At 33.7% G+C, this 22999-nt stretch overlaps 4 protein-coding genes, 1 long non-coding RNA gene and 1 pseudogene across 6 annotated transcripts; all 6 read left to right on the plus strand.

Annotated features, from left to right (window-relative positions):
• The first annotated feature begins 237 nt into the window (after positions 1 to 237).
• On the plus strand, positions 238 to 5902 carry LOC17894715 (26S proteasome non-ATPase regulatory subunit 1 homolog B). Its single transcript, XM_006301192.2, has 15 exons — positions 238 to 489; positions 833 to 902; positions 1029 to 1134; positions 1402 to 1516; positions 1597 to 1774; positions 1997 to 2427; positions 2543 to 2696; positions 2800 to 3048; positions 3147 to 3367; positions 3440 to 3698; positions 3821 to 4053; positions 4226 to 4691; positions 4856 to 5219; positions 5521 to 5670; positions 5745 to 5902. The coding sequence occupies exons 1-13, from the start codon at positions 344 to 346 to the stop codon at positions 5147 to 5149; spliced, it is 2922 nt and encodes a 973-aa protein (XP_006301254.1). The 5' UTR covers positions 238 to 343; the 3' UTR covers positions 5150 to 5219; positions 5521 to 5670; positions 5745 to 5902.
• A 92-nt stretch (positions 5903 to 5994) lies between these two features.
• On the plus strand, positions 5995 to 6613 carry LOC17895452. Its single transcript, XR_002835129.1, has 2 exons — positions 5995 to 6124; positions 6283 to 6613. It is a non-coding gene; the product is annotated as an uncharacterized LOC17895452 (long non-coding RNA).
• Positions 6614 to 8805: 2192 nt separating this feature from the next.
• LOC17896616 lies at positions 8806 to 9748 on the plus strand. Of its 2 annotated transcripts, none has more exons than XM_006302953.2 (2): positions 8806 to 9033; positions 9546 to 9748. In XM_006302953.2, the coding sequence occupies exons 1-2, from the start codon at positions 8806 to 8808 to the stop codon at positions 9666 to 9668; spliced, it is 351 nt and encodes a 116-aa protein (XP_006303015.1). In that variant the 3' UTR covers positions 9669 to 9748. The 2 variants fall into 2 exon arrangements, with proteins under 2 accessions (XP_006303015.1, XP_023644141.1); XM_023788373.1 differs by having other exon boundaries at positions 8806 to 8966; positions 9546 to 9603.
• Positions 9749 to 12071: 2323 nt separating this feature from the next.
• On the plus strand, positions 12072 to 13450 carry LOC17894495 (probable purine permease 18). Its single transcript, XM_006302311.2, has one exon. The coding sequence runs from the start codon at positions 12143 to 12145 to the stop codon at positions 13310 to 13312; it is 1170 nt and encodes a 389-aa protein (XP_006302373.1). The 5' UTR covers positions 12072 to 12142; the 3' UTR covers positions 13313 to 13450.
• Positions 13451 to 13947: 497 nt separating this feature from the next.
• LOC17894752 (probable purine permease 23) lies at positions 13948 to 15569 on the plus strand. Its single transcript, XM_006302294.2, has 2 exons — positions 13948 to 14218; positions 14319 to 15569. Exons 1-2 carry the CDS (start codon positions 14179 to 14181, stop codon positions 15452 to 15454), a joined length of 1176 nt encoding a protein of 391 aa, XP_006302356.2. The 5' UTR covers positions 13948 to 14178; the 3' UTR covers positions 15455 to 15569.
• Positions 15570 to 17891: 2322 nt separating this feature from the next.
• On the plus strand, positions 17892 to 22577 carry LOC17896591 (annotated as a pseudogene).
• Positions 22578 to 22999: the final 422 nt, after the last annotated feature.

Consider the following 22999-nt stretch of genomic DNA (forward strand, 5'->3'; position numbering starts at 1 on the left):
GAAAAATCCAATCAATCTTTTTAAAAATTCAAACTTCGGGAACATTCAATTAGATTTGGAATCAGTGAGTGAATGTCTCTGCAGCAAAATTAAGGGTCCGTCTTGTAATAATTGAAAAATAGAGGTACCAAAACGTAATATACAGAATGTTAGCGATAAACGTATAAATATATATATTTTAATAGGGGCAATTGCTTAATTACTTGACATTTCGTTTCCCTCTCTCTCTCTCTTTCAAACTCTTTTTTTACAAATCCGTTAGATAGAGACGAGAGAATCGTCGACGATTGGTTCCGATTAGGGTTTTGAAATTCCGATTCCGATTAGGGTTCTTCGTCGGAAAATGGAAACGGCGATGATTAGTTCGGCGAGTAGTGTAATTGCAATGCTCAAAGAAACACATCCTTCGTTGAAACTTCAAGCGCTCTTACTTCTCAACAGATTGGTTCATCAGTTTTGGCCGGAGATCTCCGATCATCTCCCAATCTTGTATTTTCTCTCCTTCTTTGAGGCTTTCTTGTTCTTCCTTCTGCGAATTCCCGGAAAAAATCTTGTTGGATTTTGGAAGTTTTGAGGTGTTTTGGTCCTTGATTTAGGGTGTAAAGTTAGTCATGGAGAGTTGCGTCAGTGTAGATTAGATGGTTTTAGTAAAGAACGGAGCGATTTGGTTTGGAGTTACTATATTTAGAGAGTTTCTTGTGTAGATTTGTTCTATGTCACAGAGTTCTTCCTGAACATGGTAACTATGCTTGTGGCTATACTTTTTTAGTACTATGAGTTTAATGTCTTAATTACATGGATGACTGATAGACATTATTTTTTGTTGTTGTAGTGAGTCCTTATATGAAGATGAAAAATTCGATCTGCATCTAAGACAGCTTGCTGCATTGCTAATCTCTAAGGTATAGCTTAGCTTGTTTCTTTAACTTAAATGTTAGTTGAGATTAGTAGAAAGTTCAGGGCTTGACATTCTATTAATCTGAGTTATGAGATTTTTCATTCATGATGATTGTTAAATCTTGTATCAGGTTTTCTATTACTTGGGTGAGCTAAACGATTCATTGGCCTATGCCCTTAAAGCTGGATCTTTGTTTGATGTGCTGGATGAGTCTGATTATTTTCATACTCTCCTAGGTAAGGCTTGTGAAGCTTGTTGCTATGTCATGTTTGTTCTCTAAATCTGTGACAGTAGACTTTAGCTATGACTGTACTACTCATATAAGTCAAAGACCATACCAAACTGATTTACGAATAAGCAAGACCTGAATATTCATCTTTCTTTTAACCAATAAGATTGTGCTCCAAGAAGAAATTATGTAGAGATATGTTAATACTTGACAATTGATAAATATTTAATGTTGAAAGTTTTACTGATCAGACGCTTATGTTTTTTTTTTTCAGCCAAAGCAATAGATGAGTATGCTAGTCTCAGACTGAAGGCAGATGAGTTAAATGAGTATGAGACGGTAGACATTGATCACAGATTGGAGGCTATTGTTGAAAAAATGATGGAAAAGTATGAGACGCCCGATTTTTTTTTTTCCTGTCTTCTTAGTTCTTAGTTGTTAAGTCCTTACATGGTTATCTATTTGACAGATGTATCAGTGATGGAAAGTATCAACAAGCCATGGGAATTGCTATAGAATGCCGGAGATTGGATAAGTTGGAAGAAGCTATAATAAAGAGCGAAGATGTTCAGGGAAGTTTATCTTACTGCATCAATGTTTCTCACTCTTATATCAACCGCAGAGACTATAGACATAAGATGAGTCTGGTGGCTACATATCTTCATTTCAATAGATAGAATATGTTTATGATACTATTGATAGCATCCATCTACTTTTATCTTGCCGAGCAAATATTATGGTCATGTAGTCCCATATTGTATCTTGCATCCTCTATGTATTTATCTGTAACTCAAAAGCCTCTTGTATTTCTCGTGTTATATCCTCAAAAATATATTTTTGGTGATTTTACTTAATCTTGATTGTTGCAGGTTTTTCGATTACTTGTTAATGTCTGGAAGCTGGCTTCTCCTGATTATTCGAGTATTTGTCAATGCCTTATGTTCTTGGATGAACCACATGGTGTTGCAAGCATATTGGAGAAACTTCTTCGTTCAGAGGACAAAAATGATGCTTTACTTGCATTGCAAATCGCTTTTGATCTTGTAGAGAACGAGCACAATGGATTTCTCATGAGTGTTAGAGACAGCCTTCCAACGCCCAAGACCCTTCCTGTAGTAGCAGTTCAAGCTGCTGAAACCTCTACCGCTCAGAGGGAGAACTTTGAAGGGGATCTCCAGATGACAGATGAAACAGATCCTGCGGATACTATTTACGCTGAGAGGTTAACAAAGGTTAAGGGGATTTTATCTGGAGAGACATCAATGCAGTTGACCCTCCAGTTTCTTTACACACATAACAAGTGAGGCAGTGAATTTCCCTTCTAGATTTTGATATCTTGATAGGATATTCTTTTTCTTAAGTCATTTCTTCCAGATAGTAACATGCTTCAGCGATGGCCATTTGTTTGTCTGTAGATCAGACCTGTTGTTCCTGCTGGAGACAAATGAACAGTCGATTGACTCGTTGTACAGTCAATGGCTAAGTCAATTACACGACGATGCTTCAATATACGGTTATGCGATAATGCATGCTGGAACAGCAAGGGATACATTTTACAAGGAGAAGTTGGTAAAATTATTACTTTGCCTATCAGTTTGTTACTTGTTTCAACATTTACGGTGCAGAATAGTATATAATCTTCTTCTATTTCCATTCATTTGTGGATTGGTAGGTCTCGGTAAGTTGGGCCACCAACTGGGCTAAGTTTAGTGCTGTAGCGGGATTAGGTGTTATTCATAGAGGTCATCTACAACAAAGTAGGTCAGTGATGGCTCCCTATTTGCCTCAAGGAGGAGCAGGTGGTGGCGGGAGTCCTTATTCTGAAGGTGGTGCTTTATATGCCCTAGGGATTATTCATGTCAACCATGGCGAGGGAATTAGGCAATTTCTTCGTGATAGCCTACGTAGTACTAGTGTTGAGGTTACCCTATCTCTCTTCAAAGATAGTCTTTTTGTTATATCACCAGAAGATTGTATTTTTCTTAGAGCATTAATTTTTACCTGGAAATATTGATGCAGGTTATTCAACATGGAGCTTGTTTAGGTCTTGGTTTGGCATCTTTTGGGACAGCTGATGAATACATATATGAAGACATAAAAAAAGTGCTCTACACTGACAGTGCAATTGCTGGTGAAGCTGCCGGCATCAGCATGGGTCTATTATTTGTTGGAACTGCAACAGATAAAGCAAGTGAGATGCTCGCTTATGCTCACAACACCCAGCATGAGAAGATAATAAGGTAATTTCGAGTCTGGGGATATTTCTGGCAAGTTCATAAATTGTTTCAATAAGTTAAATTTTGTTTTTGTAGGGGACTGGCTCTAGGAACAGCTCTCACAGTATATGGTAGAGAAGAAGGAGCAGATCCTTTGATTGAGAAGATGACTAGAGATCGTGATCCTATAATTCGTTGTGGTGGAATGTACTCACTGGCATTGGCTTACAGAGGAACTGCAAACAACAAAGCCATGCGTCAACTTCTGCACTTTGCTGTCTCTGATGTCTGTGACGATGTCAGGAGGACTGCTGTTCTCGCACTTGGATTCGTCTTATACTCTGATCCAGAGCAGGTCACTCTATATCCCCTTTGTCGCAATAACATGTGGACTCTATATACACCATTTCTCTAGTGCCTTTAGGGAGCTTGTTCTCACACTACTCATAATAGGCTGCTTGAATATTTTAACTGTAGACTCCCCGTATTGTATCCCTGCTTTCCCAGTCATACAATCCGCATGTCCGCTATGGCGCAGCTCTTGCCGTAGGCATATCTTGTGCAGGAACTGGCCTGAGTGAGGCGATATCCTTGCTGGAGCCACTTACATCAGATGTCGTCGACTTTGTTCGTCAAGGTGCTCTGGTTTCCATGGCCATGGTGATGGTCCAAATTAGTGAAGCAAGTGATTCTCGCGTTGGAGCATTTAGGTTAGTGAGCTCTCATCTATTCAGCAATAACATGCAGATAAAATTCTACTTTTGAAATTTCTCAGTCTTATATCTCTGTGGTACACCAAAGTTAAACCTATGTTCTGTAACCTTTTGTATTATTTTGAGAGTGATATCTCTGGTAGACTTAACTTTGACCTCTTTCTTGCAGGCACCAACTTGAAAAGATTTTACTCGATCGGCTTACAGATGAAATGAGCAATACGGGAGCAATTTTGGCTTCAGGTATTCTTGATGCTGGTGGAAGGAATGTGACAATACGGCTTCTCTCTACGACAAAACATGACAAAGTCACTGCGGTCATTGGCCTTGCAATCTTCAGCCAGTTTTGGTATTGGTACCCGCTTATTTACTTCATATGCTTGGCGTTCTCACCAACCGCATTCATCGGTTTGAACTATGATCTCAAATTCCCAAAGTTTGAATTCATGTCGCTCGCAAGACCATCTTTGTTTGAGTATCCAAAACGAACTACGGTTTTTACTTCCAACATCACTGCCAAATTACCAACTGCCCTGCTCTCAACGGCAGTGAAGGCCACTAAATCTAGGAATAAGAACAAGAATGAAGCAGAGCAGAAGATTGTCACTAAAATAGGCAAGTCATCAATTGAGAAGGTAACAGAGACACTATGCCGTTATATGTAATTAAACTATTGACATCATCTAAACGCCAATACAAGATCACCAATCTCCATCTGCTCTGTCTTATGTTATCAAGTGTATCTGTCTTGAGTCTTGGTCATAATTAGACTTACGATAGATTATCCATGTACTGGCAGGCTGATAGCGCAGCAACGGAGGAGAAGAAGGCTGAGGCAGAAGCAATGTTTGAGATTCTGTTCAACCCGGCACGGGTAGTCCCTGCACAAGAGAAGTATATAAAGTTCATGGAGAAAAGCAGATACGAACCAGTGAAGGTAGCTCCATCAGGGTTCGTCCTTCTAAAGGACTTGCAACCGCCGTATCCTAAGGTTATCTTTACGACCACTGCCACACCTACTTCAACAGCTGTCAAGCAAGGATCACACGCCAGTCTGAATACACATCATGGTTTTGTTTTGATTACTGGGTAATTGTTGGTTTTTTTGGTTAACATGGAACAGTTTGGAGATGTGGAATTTACTACAGTTCGAGGTGGTAAAGGTAAGATACTTGACACTATAGATAGAACACTGCTGAGCATGCTGCCTAAACCTCAAAAAGTATTATTGGGTATCTATCTAGTAATCACAGTCCGTTTTTTTTGTCTAAGGCTTCAATTTCAGAGAGGTTTGTTCCGTACCGAACCATGGTAAGGTCACTTCCTGTCAAAAAGGAACATAGATACTTCTTTCATTTGTTTACAAACTCGCAATGACCATAACGACCACAAATCATCTAGGTAACTAAGATCTTGTTTGTTAAAGAGCAGATAAAGTAGATGCTTATTTCTTATTGTCGATAGGTGTTCATCTGGAACATGGAAACAGGTCACGCTGAGACCACTCCTGATGTACATGCTGATATCATTACTGATGTTCGCTTCCAATCTAATTCAACTCTACTTGCAACATCATCATTAGACGAAACTATAAAAATCTGGGATGCTTCTAAGGTAAATATCTATGTCTTGTATTTTCTTTTGCATTCAAAAATTCTTTTGAGACTAATTAAAATGAACCTGTGCAGCATGGTTACTACTGCCTACGAACAGTGGCTGGTCATACAGCTCCTGTGAAGTCCCTTGACTTTCATCCTAAGAAAACAGAGATGTTTTGCTCTTGTGATAGCAGCGGTGTAATCCACTACTGGAACACCGATACATATTCCTTTTCTCATACTTTGAAGGCAAGCTTCACAACTTTCTCTTACCATTCTCCACCATTGAAATCTGTTTTTCATCTCTTTAGACTTTCCAAGCAGATAAGGAAAGAAGGGTGCACGCATCTCTTTAGACATTAGGCACAAAAAAGAGAATCTGCGAGTTAAGATCCGATTATGGAGACAAGTTCTTCTCTTGTGTTTTTCACCCTAGAGTTCCCGATTACTTGATCGTCGGTAGCTACAAGGTAAATGATTTCTCTAAGTTTTACACGATTCATCGCATTATATATCTGATCGAATCATACGTGAACTCTATGTTTCTGACCATGCGATTATCAAAGCTCAAAAATTTAGTTTTTTGTTATTACAAGGCATCTAACTTTGGTAGCAAATCTAATGACAGTCGTTGAAGCTATGGAAGTGGGTTGAAAACACAGGCAACTATCTACCGACTCATGAAGACCGCATCTCAGCTCTCGCGGACTCGCCTTCAAGGGGAATAATTGCGTCTGGTAGCTTCGACAACACCATTAAGATTTGGAAGTAAATAAACACTATTATATGATCGTGATTCGCTAGGCATATTGATTTTTATATACATACATGCAAAAAACAGTGTACAGTAGAGTAAAAACATACTACAGTGTACAGTAGAGTGAAAACATACTACAGTGTACAGTAGAGTAAAAACTGTACTGAAATTTAAAATAACTGAACTACCTGAATTAACTGAACCCGAAATGATCGAAATATTTGAAATAAAACTAACAACTAAAAAGAACCCAAAATTATTCCCAAATAACTGCAAAAATCTGATTTTGTTTTTTTTAAAATCAAGTTGATTTTGAAAATTTAAAACCAAATGAACCGAAAAACCGAAATAACCAAACCAAAATTAATTTCGGTTCGTTCCACTTAAGAATTTTGAAACTAAACAAAGAACCGAAATAAACGAACCGAAGGGTCGTGGTTAATATTACCCATAAGGTAATGAAAGCATGCACACGATATTTACTTATTTCAAATCCGAACTCAATTCTTTTTTTTTTCTTAAAGATCAGAACTCAATTCATAAAGACATAACAGCAAAAGTTATTCATCATTGCTCAGATCCCTAAGTTACGTAACTAATATTCCATCTGTTTCATTATAAGTGAGGTTTTAGCCAAATTTTTTTGTCTCAATATAAGTAATGTTTTCAATTTTCTATACAAAAATTTAATGTATTTAATATTTTTTGACCAATTATATTTTACATCATATTTTCTTATTGGCTGAATTTATATTAGTTAATAATATTTTTATGGAAAATAGGTAAATTATATATGTTTATTATTTAGTGTGTCAAAACCTTAAACATCACTTATAATGAAACAGAGGGAGTATGAAATGTATGATATGAACAGTAAATAACACAACAAAGTAAAGGTTGTACATATGTTTTTGTCTGGTTATAAAAACACTAATATTAACCAATGACCAATGGTTCTTTTTGTTGTATCTTTCTCATGACACGAAGGACCCATCAACCACAATTATTATTCTTAATAGTATGTTTAATTTTAACTTTAATTATACATTATTCTAATCTGTTTGCTTCTTGTGTACATAAAAACCGACAAACATATACCCACTAATTTAAAAGTACATGAAAACAAAGACAAAATAAATAAAAAAGTAAGCACAAAGAATGGAGAATATTTTATATTTTTAAGAACTATATAAGCATGGAATTTTTTTTTTTAATTAATTGAAAAGAAAGTATGAAAAGATGTAAAGGGAGAGTATAATATTAGCTTTGTCTTTACATTTTGTCATGTTTCCCAAATTTGTGCACCTACGAAAAGTATTCACGAGACCTTTACGCCAAGACTAACTAAATTATTTAGGATCACAATGGTTGGTTTAATGGTGTGACTACTCATCGGTCTTATAGAATTATCGTGTTTGGGCTGCACAACTTTGGTAATAACCCAATGGTTCGTCTTCACTTCACACACCGCATCAAAAATTTCTTGGTTACTAAGCGATCCTTTGATAGTTCCAAATTCCTGTTCGACCACTAATTTTGATCAAGACGAGAATAAATCTTTATCAACAAAAGAAAAAAAGTATAACAGAAATTTTGTAATTTTGTTTTTCGACTTGGTGTAATAGACTAGTTGAAGAATTAAAGGAAGAAAGTAAAAGAATATATACTTATAGGGTAAAAATAAATTATATGAGTGAAGTTATCACTTTAACTCTTTATTAATACAATGAGGAGATCATAGGATCCAGGGACCAAAGATTATGTCTCCTCTGAACCTAATCCCTAGGTACTATTATCAGTTATCACACAAAGTCTTGTTAGTATTTCTAATATTCTTTTACATATAGAAACGATGTTCGAGATAACCAAATTGTACCCTATGTTAAAAATGCATCTAATAATAATCATAAATACGTTAGAATATTTACCGCTAATATTTTTCTTAGAAATTAAATAACACTGCAAAAATCATAAATAAGTTGGAATATTGTTCGCGAGTGTTTTTATTAAAATAACATTAGATTTTAGACATATTCTTTTAAATATCATATTAATTTTTTTTAGATTTATATGATACCACACTATTTATCTTAATCATACACGAAAAAGTATTCTCATATTTACGTTTTTAGGATAAACAATTTGGTTGTCTAGGATATAAAAAGCTTATAAACATGTCTATATGCGTATGTATAACATAAACAGTAAACACAACTAACCACAATAAATATCAGCATATACAAACTACAAAGTGTGCTTTGCGTGTTTACATTCTTCTATATGTTCTGTCCTACTTTAAAGTATCGTAACTTAGATTTTTCTGTTTTATGTTTCAATCTTGATCTCTGACTCTCTGTCTCCTAACATAAGAGCAAAACAAGCCGAGAGTTGAAGATGAACGAGTCAAGGTCAGAAAAATCGATAAGAACATGGAACATATACAAAACCAAGGATGCTTCAGGCTCATCGATGAATGCGATTTCGTTTGGGTTTGTGGCGACTGCAATATTGATTTTAATGTTCATCATATTGGCAATCCTCGAACATTTCTTCAGGTCTGATCATTCTTCTCTTTACGATGGCTCTGCTCAGTTTCAGAAACATGCTCAAAAAAATTCTATGGTAAAACACACCACTATTTCTATTTTTTTTTGTGCTTTATTTCTTTTATAACATTTATTTTTGAATCTAATGTTAAATTATATTCAAAATAAAAAAAAAACGTTTTTATATCAAATGCAACATTTTCTTAAAAGAATTGAAGAGAGATTATATAGAGCTCTAAAACATAGTTAAATGCGAGATTGAAGCCATCGTTGGAAACTTTCGCCATAGCGACTTCGGCATAACATTTTTATTTTCTTTGAAACCTTATTTCTATGGTATTGTAGAGTCTAATTTGTTGTACATATGATCTTACTTTCTCAAAAAAGAATTGGAGTTTTCATATGTATAGAAAACTCTGAAAATTTTAATAACATAAAATACCTTCAAATTTTTAGTCTTTCCTTAACTTAGTTATTAAAATATTTTTTCCAAACCCTTTTTGTTTGTTTGTTATTTTTTCTTTTTCGGCGGCCACTTTAATATAATAAAGTATTTTGACATAACCAAAGCGTGTAAAATGGCAACAGGTTCCGGTAAGTACGTCAGATGTGTCGGTGATGATGCCGGGAGAAAAGCTGCCGTCGCACATAGCTCTTCCGGCGCCATTTCCTTGCCGGAGAGAAGGCATCCGTTGGCCTCCCCACCACTAATATATCATACTCTCTCTAATTAGCTTAGTCGTTGTATCATAAATTTCTTTTTTCTAATTTATTAGCTACATAAAATTTACTCTTACGTATGAAGCCAAATTCTTCAGTCAAAATCTATGTAAACTATATGTCTTAATGTCTTAATCGCAATTACCAAATCTCTAGCATGTCTACTAATTACGTATCTTGATGAAAACTTGTAGTCTTTTAGATGAGAGTTATTACAATTGATATTCAAATCGCCATATGTTATCAGAGCCTTGATAATCTTCATATACTGTGAATGTCACCTATGTCACAAAGCTGACTCGTACAAAGTACCTTTTGTGGAGTTTCCAAGTGCATATATACCCTTCTCAATGGTCATACTCATCGACGGTTTGCAGATCGTACTGTCACCAACGATCATGGTGCATGGTGTTCAAACTCCTTAGCCCAGGCTACACAATTTCAAAGCTCCATATATACTAGTAAAAAAAAAGTAAAGCTACGTTTTCGACTCGACGGTTTATGAATAAAATATACGTATACCCATGTAAATGCCACGAAATAGCCACCAAAAATACTTCAACACAAAACATGGCTTTTGAGTGGGTATTCTTTGGCTATAGTCACGAAATAGTCATATATATATATATATATATATATATATATTCATGGCAAAGAAACTACTAGCCATATTTCATGTGTAGCTATATAGTGACGACAAACAAGCATAGCCAATTCATGGCTACATGCTAGACACGAAAGTTCAATGTGGTTAGTTCGAGGTTGTGTCACCAAATTATACATTACATCATAGGAGTGTCGAAAATGAGGATTACTAGTAAAAAGAAAACGTATTATAGTTTTCTTTCTACTACGAAAATCTGTGGCTAAACTAAATGTGGTTAGTTCGTAGTTAAAATATAGCCACCACGTCCCAACATGGTTATATCATGGTTAAAATATAGCGATAATGGACCACGTAGTTAACTGTGGCTACGATATATTGACGAATGGTTAGCGTGAATGCGTGATTAAGTCGTGTCTACACGAATTACCAACGTAGTTATAAAGCTAGTTAGTGGCTATGCCACCGAGTTATACATCTCCAAAATTGTTTTTGGCATATGGCACGTGCCACACATCTTTGGTTATACATCCGTCCCAGCATCTCTTTCATCATAGAAATGTAAAAGATATTTAGCTACAAATGGAAATGTGGCTAAATTTGGTTGATTAATCAATTTAATATTATTATTTTTTAAAAAAGAGGGATTCAAATAATAATATACTTAAATGTAATCCTGAAAGTCAATTAAGAAAACAAGTTTGAGAGACCAATTAATTTTAATATTTCACTATTAATTTAATTTAAAAGCTTGGGAAATTATTTAAATCTAGCTAGCTTCTCCTTTTTTAGTGGTTTGAAGCATATCCATCTAACCGTGTGAGCCGTTGTTTTCCCCTTAATAATTAAAAGAGTCCCGTTGAAAATTCAAACTTCAGCATAAGACTTGACCGTTGACACTCAACTACAACTTGTTCTTTGTTGTAATGAGACGTTAAAGGTAACTTAAGTTTGAAAGTCTTTTGTGTCCGAATTTTTCAGCAATCACTTGGAAGCTTACTTTTTTTTTTTTTTTTTTAAGAACATAATTAAATTAAGAGTAGGAAAAAAAAAATATGTTTCTTAATTTCGTCTATGTTCGTTGACAGAGATAAGAAAACCTTCGTGTGTACATGTTGTTTCGTTATTGAGAAACAAAATGACACATTTTTTTTTATGTTATGTTAAGTGTCACATCATCAATTATTTGTCAAATGAAGTTTGATTTAAAATTAATTATTGAGAATCTAAAACTAAGTTAGTTAATTAAGTAACGTTTTGTAAATAAAAACAAATAATTGTTAGGATAATTTTCAACATCCAAACTGCTTTCCATTGACTACCCACGTAATTCTTACACATTTTTTTTTTGAATTTACACATTTAAATACAATTACTAGCTTCATGAATAATTTGCGATTATTTTACAAAAAATTTTTTTAAAAAATCAATACAATTTTAATATTAAGTACGATAATGTTATATAATCAAATCGAATCATATTTACAAATCAAAAATTAAAGAAACCTCGCATTACGTTTGAATTAACCTAATATATACTAAAAACAACAGCTTTCCGTTAATAGCATGGTAAAAAGTACAAAGTTGTGTATTTATGTCCCCAAACTGGTAAGTCATTTTCAAAGTACACAAATCTTATCTGTCAAAGAGGATCACATGATTACGTACAAGTCTATATATATATATTTATTTAATCATCGAAAAAAAAAAAATTATATCGCCGCCAATATGGAACTAGTCATTGTTTTGTTTAACGCGCACAATCATTATATAACAACAATCTATAGAGAATGAAACTTACACATTTTCTTATCTTCAGAGATTGAAAGAGACCAGAAGCAAAAAAATACTCACGAAGGAGATGACGACCGAAGTTTCCAAACATACAACAAAAGACGAATCAGCAAATCCAGAACCAGACCAAATCTTGAGTCCAAGAAGATCGTTGCAGCTAAGTCAAAAGAAATGGTGGATCTCTGTTTTGTTGTGTCTTTTCTTAGTCTTGCTCGGAGACATCCTCGTCATGCTTCTCTTGAACTTCTTCTATGTTCAAGACCGTCGAGGAGAAAGTGGCCAAGATCAACAATACAAAGGAACATGGTTGCAATCTCTTGTCCAAAACGCTGCGTTTCCAATCCTCATCCCTCTCTTTTTCATTTTCCCTTCACCAAAACGTAACCAAGAAACCAACAATACAAGTTTCCTCTCTTTTCGTCTCATCGTGTTATACTTTGTTGTTGGTGTTCTTGTTGCTGCTCACAGCAAACTGTTTGCACTTGGGAAGTTATACGCAAACTATGGCATCTTCACGCTCATTTCCGCGACCCAGTTGCTCTTTACCGCGTTTTTCTCAGCCTTTATTAACCGTTTCAAGTTCACAAGATGGATCATCTTGTCCATAGCTGGCACCATTTGTATTTATGTTTTCGGTGGTCCTAATTTTGCAGGAGAGCCTAAGGAAGACGAAGAATCCTACGACATCCAAGCTTGGTTAACTTTTGCTGCTTCAGTTGCCTTTGCGTTATCTCTCTGTTTCATCCAACTCGGGTTCGAGAAAGTATTGGTGAAGACAAAGAGATATGGTAACAAGAAAGTGTTTAGGATGGTCTTAGAGATGCAAATATGTGTCTCTTTGGTCGCTTCGGTTGTTTGTCTCGTGGGTTTGTTTGCGAGTGGCGAGTTTAACGAACTTAAAGGCGATAGTAAGAGGTTTAAGAAAGGAGAAACGTATTACGTTTTGAGTTTGATAGGGTTGGCTTTGTCGTGGCAGGTTTGGTCAGTCGGGTTGATAGGTTTGGTGCTCTATGTTTCGGGTGTGTTTGGCGATGTTGTTCATATGTGTACTTCACCACTAGTGGCTTTGTTTGTGGTGTTGGCATTTGATTTTCTCGATGATGATTTTAGTTGGAATAGAATTGGGACTTTGATAGCAATAGTTGTGGCCTTAGGATCTTATTTCTACACGCTGCACAAGAGAAACAAGAAGAAGATGGTGGAACTTAACCAAAGTGAGAACAATGTTGAAGTTTAGTCTATCATTTCAATTGTATGTTTGTATTTCAAAATTTGTTCTTGTTCTCCATAATCTCATATGTCCAATTCCAAAACTTGTTGTATAGATCTAAAAAGTGTGTTATATATATTTGTAAATTGTTTTGATTTATTTTAATGTATTTCTCTTTTAACAATACTATGTCAATGAGCATTTGTAAGTCTATATTACTCCACTAGACATTGATAAAGTTGATCGTAATTAAGAGAATAAACTTTAAATTATTATATTAAATATGATGGAGAAAGTGTTCAAACATGTGATAAATAATTCTAGAAAATATGAATTTCATTACTTTGATTTTAATTTTTAACTTGGAACAACTTCCTAACTTAATATAGCCTCTAAATTACAAATCATCTACAATTTTCCATTGTATAAATTTAGATTATTTTACCATATTCTAGATATATATTTTCTATATATGTTTTTTGTTAAGGAGGTAAAGATATTTATGTTTCTAGGGAATACTTTATAACATCTAATGATTATAGAATTATTGGAATGCCTAGTCACAAATCCAACATTATAAGTCAGATAAGCCTATGTAATTTGGCCTAACCAAGTATGCCTTATTGCCTTAACAACTGTGTTTATCTATGACTATGTCGACACGGACTAGTTGTCCGGGACCAGTGTCCATTACTGATGAGTCGTTTTCAAGTGCCAAAAGATGATCACATGAATTTAACGCCGCCAAGATGGAAACTAGCTATAGGATCTCATCAATTGCTTAACGCGTATCTCTCGCCAACCATTCTCAAGAATAATATATATCCATACATAGAAAATGAAATTTACATAACCAATTTTTAAAATCTTCAAAGAAAGACCAAAGAAGACTCATGGAGATGACCGAAGCTTCCAAACAGACAACAACTCATGGTAACTTCACTGTCTTAACTTCTTACTTCTGTTCACTTGTTTTTGTTCTTGAGAGAAGAAAAAAATCTGATTATTATAAATTTTGTTTCACCAAAACCAGAACATGTTCAGAATCAAGAACCAGACCAAATCTTGAGTCCAAGAAGATTGTTGCAGCTAAAGCAAAAGAAATGGTGGGTCGGTGTTGCGTTATGTATGTTCTTAGTGTTACTAGGAGATTGTCTTGTTATCCTTCTCTTGAACTTCTTCTATATTCAAGACCGTCGAGGAGATTATAACAAAGATCAACAATACAAAGGAACATGGATGCAAGCTCTGATCCAAAACGCTGCGTTCCCAATCCTCATCCCTATCTTTTTCATTTTCCCTTCACCAAAACCAAACCAAGAAACCAACAATACTCGTTTCATCTCTTTACGTCTCATCTTGCTTTACTTCTCCCTTGGTGTTCTTGTTGCTGGTCACAGCAAGTTGTACGCACTAGGGAAGCTATACTCAAACTATGGCTTCTTCTTGCTGATTTCCGCGTCCCAATTGATCTTTACCTTGATTTTCACGGCTATCATAAACCGTTTCAAGTTTACTAGATGGATCATCATATCGATACTTCTCACTCTTGTGAGCTATTCTTTTGGTAGTCCTCAATTTGCAGGAGAGCCTTCTGTAAGGGAATATATCTACACCATCCAAGCTTGGTTAACGTTCTCTGCTTCGGTTGCTTTCGCGTTAACTCTCTGTTTAGCACAAGTCGGTTTCGAGAAACTGTTGGTGAAGACAAAGAGATATGGTAACAAGAAAGTGTTTAGAATGGTCTTAGAGATGCAAATATGTGTCTCTTTTGTGGCCTCACTTGTTTGTCTTGTGGGTTTGCTTGTAAGTGGTGAGTATAAGGAGTTAAAAGGCGATAGCAAGAGGTTTAAGAAAGGGGAAACATATTACGTTTTGAGTTTGGTCGGGTTGGCTTTGTCGTGGCAGGTTTGGGCGGTCGGGCTGGTAGGTTTGGTGTTTTATGTTTCGGGTGTTTTTAGCAATATTGTTCATATGTGTGCTTCACCACTTATGGCTTTGATTGTTGTGTTGGCATTTGATTTTATGGATGATGAGTTTAGTTGGCATAGAATTGGTGCTCTGATAGGAATAGTTTTTGCTTTAGGATTTTACTTCTACACTTTGCAGAGGAAAAACAAGAAGAAGATGGTTGAACTTAACCAAAGTGAGAACATTGTTGAAGTTTAGTCTCTCATGTGTCATATGTATTTTTGTGTTTTGGAAAATGTTCTTGTTCTTCTGATGAATCTTGTAAGTCAAGGTTGATGATATCTCTTTATATAAGAAAATGCATTTTGATTTATCTTGAATGGCAAATTTGCTAGTTTCTTGAAGAAAAAGGCAAGAGATTGTGGACATGAATCTAGGCATAAGGCAAATAAACCAAACTCGCTAGTTTCTTGAAGACTGAGACACCACAGTTTCATAGTTTTTCCACCGGTAGTAAAATGGAGATGTTGTAAAGCATTGAAAATTGTGTCGACATTGAATAGGGATTATCATGTGCCATTGTAGACGTTAATGATTCTACAAAGTTCTCCTCAAGAGATTGACCAATTAATATGCATTGTTTAGGGATTATTCAGTCAAAAAGTTCATGAAAATACTTAAAAGTGTTCAGTTTAACCAAGTGCTAATAGTTCAATTGGTAAAAATCTTTGGCAAAAACTCAAACGTCGTCGGCTCGAGTAGCGCTTGATACGAAATCATATAACATGTTCTGGTTTTGGGATCGGGGGGATGTATGGGCTTTGGCCGAGAATATTTTTGATTATTCAAAAAAAAAGTGTTCAGTTGATATGATCTATGCTAAAAAGAAAATATGGCAATGAAAATACAAAAAAAAATTCGAGTTACTTAAACAAGAATTGCTTCATCCTACAAAGGTTACGTTCTTATCTTTTTATATATTTTTTCAGATTTTCTATATATTATTTGGCAAATGTTTGAATAGATAAGTCTATCGATTCTTTTCTTGAATTCATCGAAAACACAGAGTTGGTTTCAAAATCCTATGTGCATGTTGAGGTAAAAGATGCTTTCAAAAGCACTAGCTAGAGACTGTCAAGTGTCAACCAACACAAAGAAAAAGAATAATACTTTAGCAACAAGATGAACTAGTAGACAAAAATAGCAATGCACCAAGAACGTGATTTGGATAAAGTGGTTCTATTGTGATATTTGCAAGACGAACGTTAAAGTGTTCTAGAACCTAGAGAAAACGTTATAGCGATGTGTTCGTATCTCCTCAATCTTCGACCCTCGAATCATGCATCAGTCCTTATAAGAGGTTGTAATAAGAAACAAGAAAACATTTTAGATAGCGACATTTCAAGTTTCAAGACAAGTAACGTAAGAGTTGTTTAAGGAAAAAAGAAAGTAACGTAAGATTGCATTTGTTGCTACATCTGTCAACGTTATTATGATCTCTTGCTTATACATGCATGGATACTCAAAACATTGTATCTTTTTGTATAATAATATACAGCGAAAGTCTTTACAGTCCCAGTTTCTACAGGCACAAGTAACAGCCGTTACCAATCGGCCCCATAAGCAAAAATGTAACGCTTGTTCGTCCAACTTTATTTTATCTTTCAAATCCAGACAAAAACAAAGTAATTAATGTATATCTTTGCAATGATATAATATATAGTTTATGTATTACATTCTTTTATAATTATATTGATATAATGATGCATTAGTAATGTATTTAATGATAATAATATATAACTGAAATTGGATATTTTTTTCATACAAAATTGACATAGTTATCAAAAACACTCAAATACTCGTTTCATTTTACAGTAAGTATATTTTCTAAAGCAAAGAGGACTAATATATATACTTCCAACTACAAATGAATAAAAAACTTGATTTTTCCAAATTTAAAAGTTTTATTCTGTTAAATCTGGTTTTTTATTTGAGCAAATTAAAACTTATAAAAGTTATAAAATATTTTAATATTTAAATTATATTATCAATATTTTCTGAATGAGGGTTGTCTCTCCTCACACATAGGTCTTGTTGAATGAGATATACTCTTGATTTCCAAATGATTATAAGTTGTTATGCGAAATACCTATAGAATCAATTATTAAAAATTTTGTTTGTTTTAGAAATAAAATTTATACACGGCATGTATGACGGGTTGTGTGATGGATTGTATAACGGGATGAGTTCGAATCTTATCAAAATGGGTTAAAACTTTGTTATACTATTTTTTAACAACACCAATATAAGACATGTAGAATCAAACTAATTCAATTAAGTTTGAAATTATGCAACTTTCAAAATTAATTCTTAAATTCTAAACAATAAACCGTACCCCTAAAAAACCGTATCCTAAATGTAAAATATTCAACCTAAAAAAAAAAAAAAAAAATCTTAAAAGTAACTAAAAACATTGTAATTATCTTAATTATTGTTATTCTTGCAAATGTGTGGACTGTGTGCTATAATTGTCCATTATACTTGTTTCAGTGCTAGTTGAGAAAATTTCTCTAAATGTAATTCTATATATGTTAAATGTCAGACTCTAGTGCTTGCCACGTCAACTCGTTAGAAATAGTACCTATAAAAGAACACATCTACGAATTGATCTATCAATAGAAGTTCATACATCGCATTGATATCTGCTCTATTGTTCTCTTCATCTCTTCTTCAATCGTTTCAGACTACTACTACTGTTTCATACCCACATACCAGACATAAACAATCTTAAGATAAAGCTTTCATTATGTTTTCTTTCCCAAACGAAACCCTTTCAATCTTTTCAAGATTAGGGTTACAAATCCGATCTAAAACAATATGCTTCTTCCTTTCTAATATTTTCGAACCGTACTGCTCTAATTTCCAACATCCAGGTAAGTGTTATGCAACTCTCCTACAATTTTACAACTTCTCAACTTTTAAATAGTTAGAAAGAAATAAGAAAAAAACCATCTCCTCGATTAAGTTTCTTCGCGATCTACAAGTTTATATAGCTCAATTCAAAAAATCATCAATATGGTGTGTTTACCTAAATTTAATTGGGATGTCAAGCTGAATTTGATTGAACAAAACTACACTTTTTTCTTTGCCACACAAATCATATTTTTGATTTTTAACACCCTAGTTTCAGGAAGTACGGTAGTGCATGCGGAGAGGTTTGAGAAGATTGATTTGGCCACCTATGTCACCAAAGTTCACTTATCATTTCGGTCAAAAGTCTTTAAAAAAATTCACAGTTAAGCATGCTTATTGTAGAATATAATATACTTTCCTAATATATATACAACACTTTGTTCTTTAGCAACTTGTACAATATTTGCAGGTTCAAATTTGGATGGTGATATAACAGCAAAAATGTCACATATTACTAAATTACAAATTATGGTATGTTTCCTAATATCTGATTTGCATTAGTTTAATCTTATTACAATCTTATCTAGAATATAATATAATTTTTATTCAGGACCATGATTTCATCAAAATCTGTAAAATCAGTCATGTGATAAGAGTTGTAACTTATTAGCCTGATAAAGAGTTACATGCAAATATTTTTTTTTGACAAGAAGGATATACATTCATTTCACGAGACTACTTCATTTTATCTTATAAAATATTACTACTGTAAAGTGCATTGTTTGTTTGTTTGTATTGTCTTTTTGCTAAGGAAAAAAGAAGCAACACACATAGTTTTTAACGTCTATAAATTCAGCTCTTTATCACTTTGAAAGAAAATATACAAAATCTTTGAATTCAACAACTAAAAAGAGAAAGAAAAAAAAAACAATGAAGATGCAATTGTTCATCCTCCTTTTGGTAACTTCATGGCTTACACAGGAGATTACTTCACTTCCACCTGAACCTCGAGTACTTGATAGAAGTAGCTTTCCTGATGATTTCATTTTTGGAACTGCTATATCAGCCTTTCAGGTACTATACCATCCCAATTATAACATGCATTAACGAGTACTTGATAGAAGTTTATATATAGATTAAACCTTAAGAACTTAGTTCTATATCTTCAAAAAGAGATTAAACCTTAAGAACTTAGTTCAATTCCTTTTTTGGAGGAGGAGTTGACTCATGTAGCTTCATGCTTAAATATGATGGATTATAGGATAGCTCCAAGCTCCAACATAGTGATATAAGCCATAAGCTATATAAGTGAAGTTTCTGTTTTTTTTTTAAAATAACAAAAGTATTAAAATAATAACTAAAATCAATGTAAGTCATTTGTCTTGACTATGTAGGCATATATTTAGTTTTTTTTTTCCATATAAATAAGACTTATTAAATAGTTTATAAATAATAACTTCTATATAAAATGTTTTTAATTTATCTAGTCAAATTATCCATTATGTAGAGTGAAGGTGCAACAAGTGAAGGTGGAAAATCAGAAACTATTTGGGATTACTTCAGCCACACATTTCCAGGTACCATTTTCTATTTTAAACAATTTTCATGTGTTGTCCAAAAAAAAAAAAAACAATTTTCATGTAATTATATTTAGTGACATGAGTAAGTTATTTTGAAATGCAGAAAGAACCAATATGCATAATGGAGATGTGGCAGCAGATTTCTATCATCGTTATAAGGTATCAGAAATATGTAATGTATGTTACTGTGGATCCTTATAGTTAACCTAATTGTTTAAATGACCAAAAAAAATTGTTAAATCAGGATGACATCAAATTGATGAAAGAACTAAACATGGACGCTTTTAGATTTTCCATTTCATGGGCCAGAATAGTACCTAGTAAGTGTAATGATACATACATATTCTTTTTTTTTTTTTAACTTAAGAACGTATTTATCCAAGTATATATTCATTGTTAATGCTATATGTTTAAGGTGGAAAGGTAAAGGATGGAGTAAACAAAGAAGGTATAGAGTTCTACAATGCTCTCATAGACGAGCTAATTGCTAATGGTAATTTATTAATAAGACTATCTCAATTAAATCAACTATATAATCGAAGTTTGTTTAATTCTATGTTAATTATATGGTTTGTTGGGGGAAACTATATATTTAGGCATTCAACCTTCAGTGACTCTCTATCATTGGGACCATCCTCAAGCTCTCGAGGACGAGTATGGTGGTTTCTTAAGCCCTCAAATCATGTAAGCAAACTTATAACAATATATAATTTACGTGCACATCAATTAAAGAAACTATGACTAGCATTTTTATTTGTTTTTTGATTATCCAGAGAAGATTTTCGAAATTTTGCAAGAGTTTGTTTCGAAAATTTTGGAGACAAAGTTAAGATGTGGACAACTATCAACGAGCCTTATGTCATAAGTGTTGCGGGCTATGAGACAGGCAATAAAGCCGTTGGAAGGTGCTCAAAATGGGTGAATAGCCAATGTCAAGCCGGTGACTCGGCCGTTGAGCCTTACATTGTATCACATCACCTTCTTCTTTCTCATGCAGCAGCAGTACAAGAGTTCCGAAATTGTAACAAGGTATATTATACATTCTTTATAACACACATTAATTAATAGATTTGAATATGGACTACATAGTCTACACATTACACATATACACATTTTGATGATACATTATATAGTTTAATCTTGTATCTTTAAACTTGTATCATGGGACAGACTTTACAAGATGATAAGATTGGGATAGTGTTATCACCTTGGTGGCTTGAGCCTTCCGACTTCACTTCTTATACTGACAAAGAAGCCGTTGAACGTGGCCTTGCCTTAGAAGTAGACTGGTACGTTATATTCATTATATTCATGTATTATATATTTAGGAACTAAACATTTTGTTCATTATATTCTGAATGTTTTGTGTTTAATTAGGCATTTAAATCCGGTGATTTACGGAGATTATCCAGAAATTATGAAGAAGCATGTAGGGAATAGACTCCCTTCTTTCACACAAGAACAATCAAAGATGTTGATAAACTCATCGGACTTCATTGGAATCAACTATTATAGCGCACGCTTCACCGTGCATCTTCCTCGAATCGATCCTGGTCGATCTCGATTCAGAACTGATCATCATTTTGAAAAAAGAGGTAAGAATGTTACCTAAAACCCAAATCTTTATCTTGTCTTGTATGATTTGATTAAGGTGAAACTAGTAACTAAACTATTTTCTTTATACAGTAACAAATCACAGTAACCATGAAATCGGACCAGGGGTATGTAACGTTTAATCATAAATAACCCAAAATTTTTGAATATGTATATAACAAAACTTTCCATAAAAATTTTAAGAACATTTGTTTCCCACAGGAAGATCGAGGCTTAACACACTCGTTCCCACAAGGTCTACGAAGAGTTCTTAACTACATCAAAGATAAATACAATAACCCTATCATTTATATAAAAGAGAATGGTGAGATAATATACACATTAGGAGTTTTTTCTATGTATATAAGCAAAATTTTAACTTTTACTTTTCTCTTAATAAGTTAAATAACTCTTGTTTCTTAATTAAAATCTTTATGTGCTAACTTATTTTAACAGGAATTAGTGACTATGATGATGGTTCAAAGTCACGGGAAGATATTCTAAATGATACATTTAGGATAAGCTACCTTAAGGACCATCTTAAACAACTTCACAAAGCTATAGTGTAAGCTTTAAAGGCAATTTGCGTTTAACTACTAAAACATATTTATTTTGTTTTCCTTACATATACATATGAAATGTTTTTAAAATGTTGTAACAGAGATGATGGGTGTGACGTGAGAGGATATTACGTGTGGTCTTTACTAGACAACTTCGAGTGGGAGTTTGGTTACTCAGCTAGATTTGGTCTTTACTATGTTGACTACGAAGACGATCTCAAACGGTATCCTAAGAATTCAGTTAACTGGTTCATACAGTTTCTTGCTAGACCGGAAGTAAAAATTGAAGAAACACAAAATGAAGAAGTATGGAATGTGATAGGTGAGGAAGAGTATAGTAATAATTACATTAAGGATGATTCTATTGCCAATCTCATGAAAGAAAGATTGAGAATAGATCAAGAAGAAGAACAAGAGAAAGGTTTTTGTGCTTTGAAAATCCTAATGACCAGTTGGGTTTTTTGCTAAAGCCGGCCACAAGAATCATTTAGGTTCTAGTCTTCTAGAGAACCTTTCATGGACGTGACTATTGATTTTCTAGTTATGGTGTTTTTATAATCTATGTATATTACTAATAAGGGAAATTTTAAGTCTAGACATGTTAAGTCTTAAGTATTTTGTAATCTATGTCTTCTAAAGTACATGAACTAGTAAAGTGTACATATATGTTCTTTCGTTTTTGTTGTATGTTTGAAAATGTATCGTACGATTTTGAAACAAAGAGAGATTCTCTCACTTGAGCGGACAAATTTTTAAGAGTTTTCTACCATAGTGGTGCATTGTTAGTATTATATTTATTACGTAAAACGTATAATTAATGCTTGATTTTGTTAAATCATAACTACAAATAATGTAATCTAATTTTTTTTTTTTGAGAGGACCGACCAATCAGTATGCATTGTTTATGGATTATTCCTTCAACAAGTCTCGTTAGAAGCCTAAGTTGTTTATTTCGTTCCGTATTATTCTTTTTGTTCTTTTTTCTTTTGTTTCTCTAATGGTTACCAGTAGAAACCTAAGTATTTAGAATGTGTAGTTTACATGCTGTAAATTTTGAAGGTGCATGGATATGCCAAATGAAAAGAAAATATGGTATTTTAAATACAAATAATAACAATATTTAAAAAAAAAATCAGTGATTCGTTCATTCGAAGCAT

The sequence above is a fragment of the Capsella rubella genome, unplaced genomic scaffold, assembly GCF_000375325.1.
Source record: "Capsella rubella cultivar Monte Gargano unplaced genomic scaffold, Caprub1_0 scaffold_2, whole genome shotgun sequence".
NCBI lineage: Eukaryota > Viridiplantae > Streptophyta > Magnoliopsida > Brassicales > Brassicaceae > Capsella > Capsella rubella.

Bases quoted from the DNA above. Each gene is read 5' to 3' on its own strand.
- LOC17894715 (XM_006301192.2), top strand. From the start codon at position 344: ATGGAAACGGCGATGATTAGTTCGGCGAGTAGTGTAATTGCAATGCTC. The intron at 1,775-1,996 runs GTGGCTACATAT...TGATTGTTGCAG, and splicing joins ATAGACATAAGATGAGTCTG to GTTTTTCGATTACTTGTTAA. The intron at 2,428-2,542 runs GTGAGGCAGTGA...GTTTGTCTGTAG, and splicing joins TTTCTTTACACACATAACAA to ATCAGACCTGTTGTTCCTGC.
- LOC17894495 (XM_006302311.2), top strand. From the start codon at position 12,143: ATGACGACCGAAGTTTCCAAACATACAACAAAAGACGAATCAGCAAAT.
- LOC17896616 (XM_006302953.2), top strand. From the start codon at position 8,806: ATGAACGAGTCAAGGTCAGAAAAATCGATAAGAACATGGAACATATAC. The intron at 9,034-9,545 runs GTAAAACACACC...AAATGGCAACAG, and splicing joins ATGCTCAAAAAAATTCTATG to GTTCCGGTAAGTACGTCAGA.
- LOC17894752 (XM_006302294.2), top strand. From the start codon at position 14,179: ATGGAGATGACCGAAGCTTCCAAACAGACAACAACTCATG. The intron at 14,219-14,318 runs GTAACTTCACTG...CACCAAAACCAG, and splicing joins CAAACAGACAACAACTCATG to AACATGTTCAGAATCAAGAA.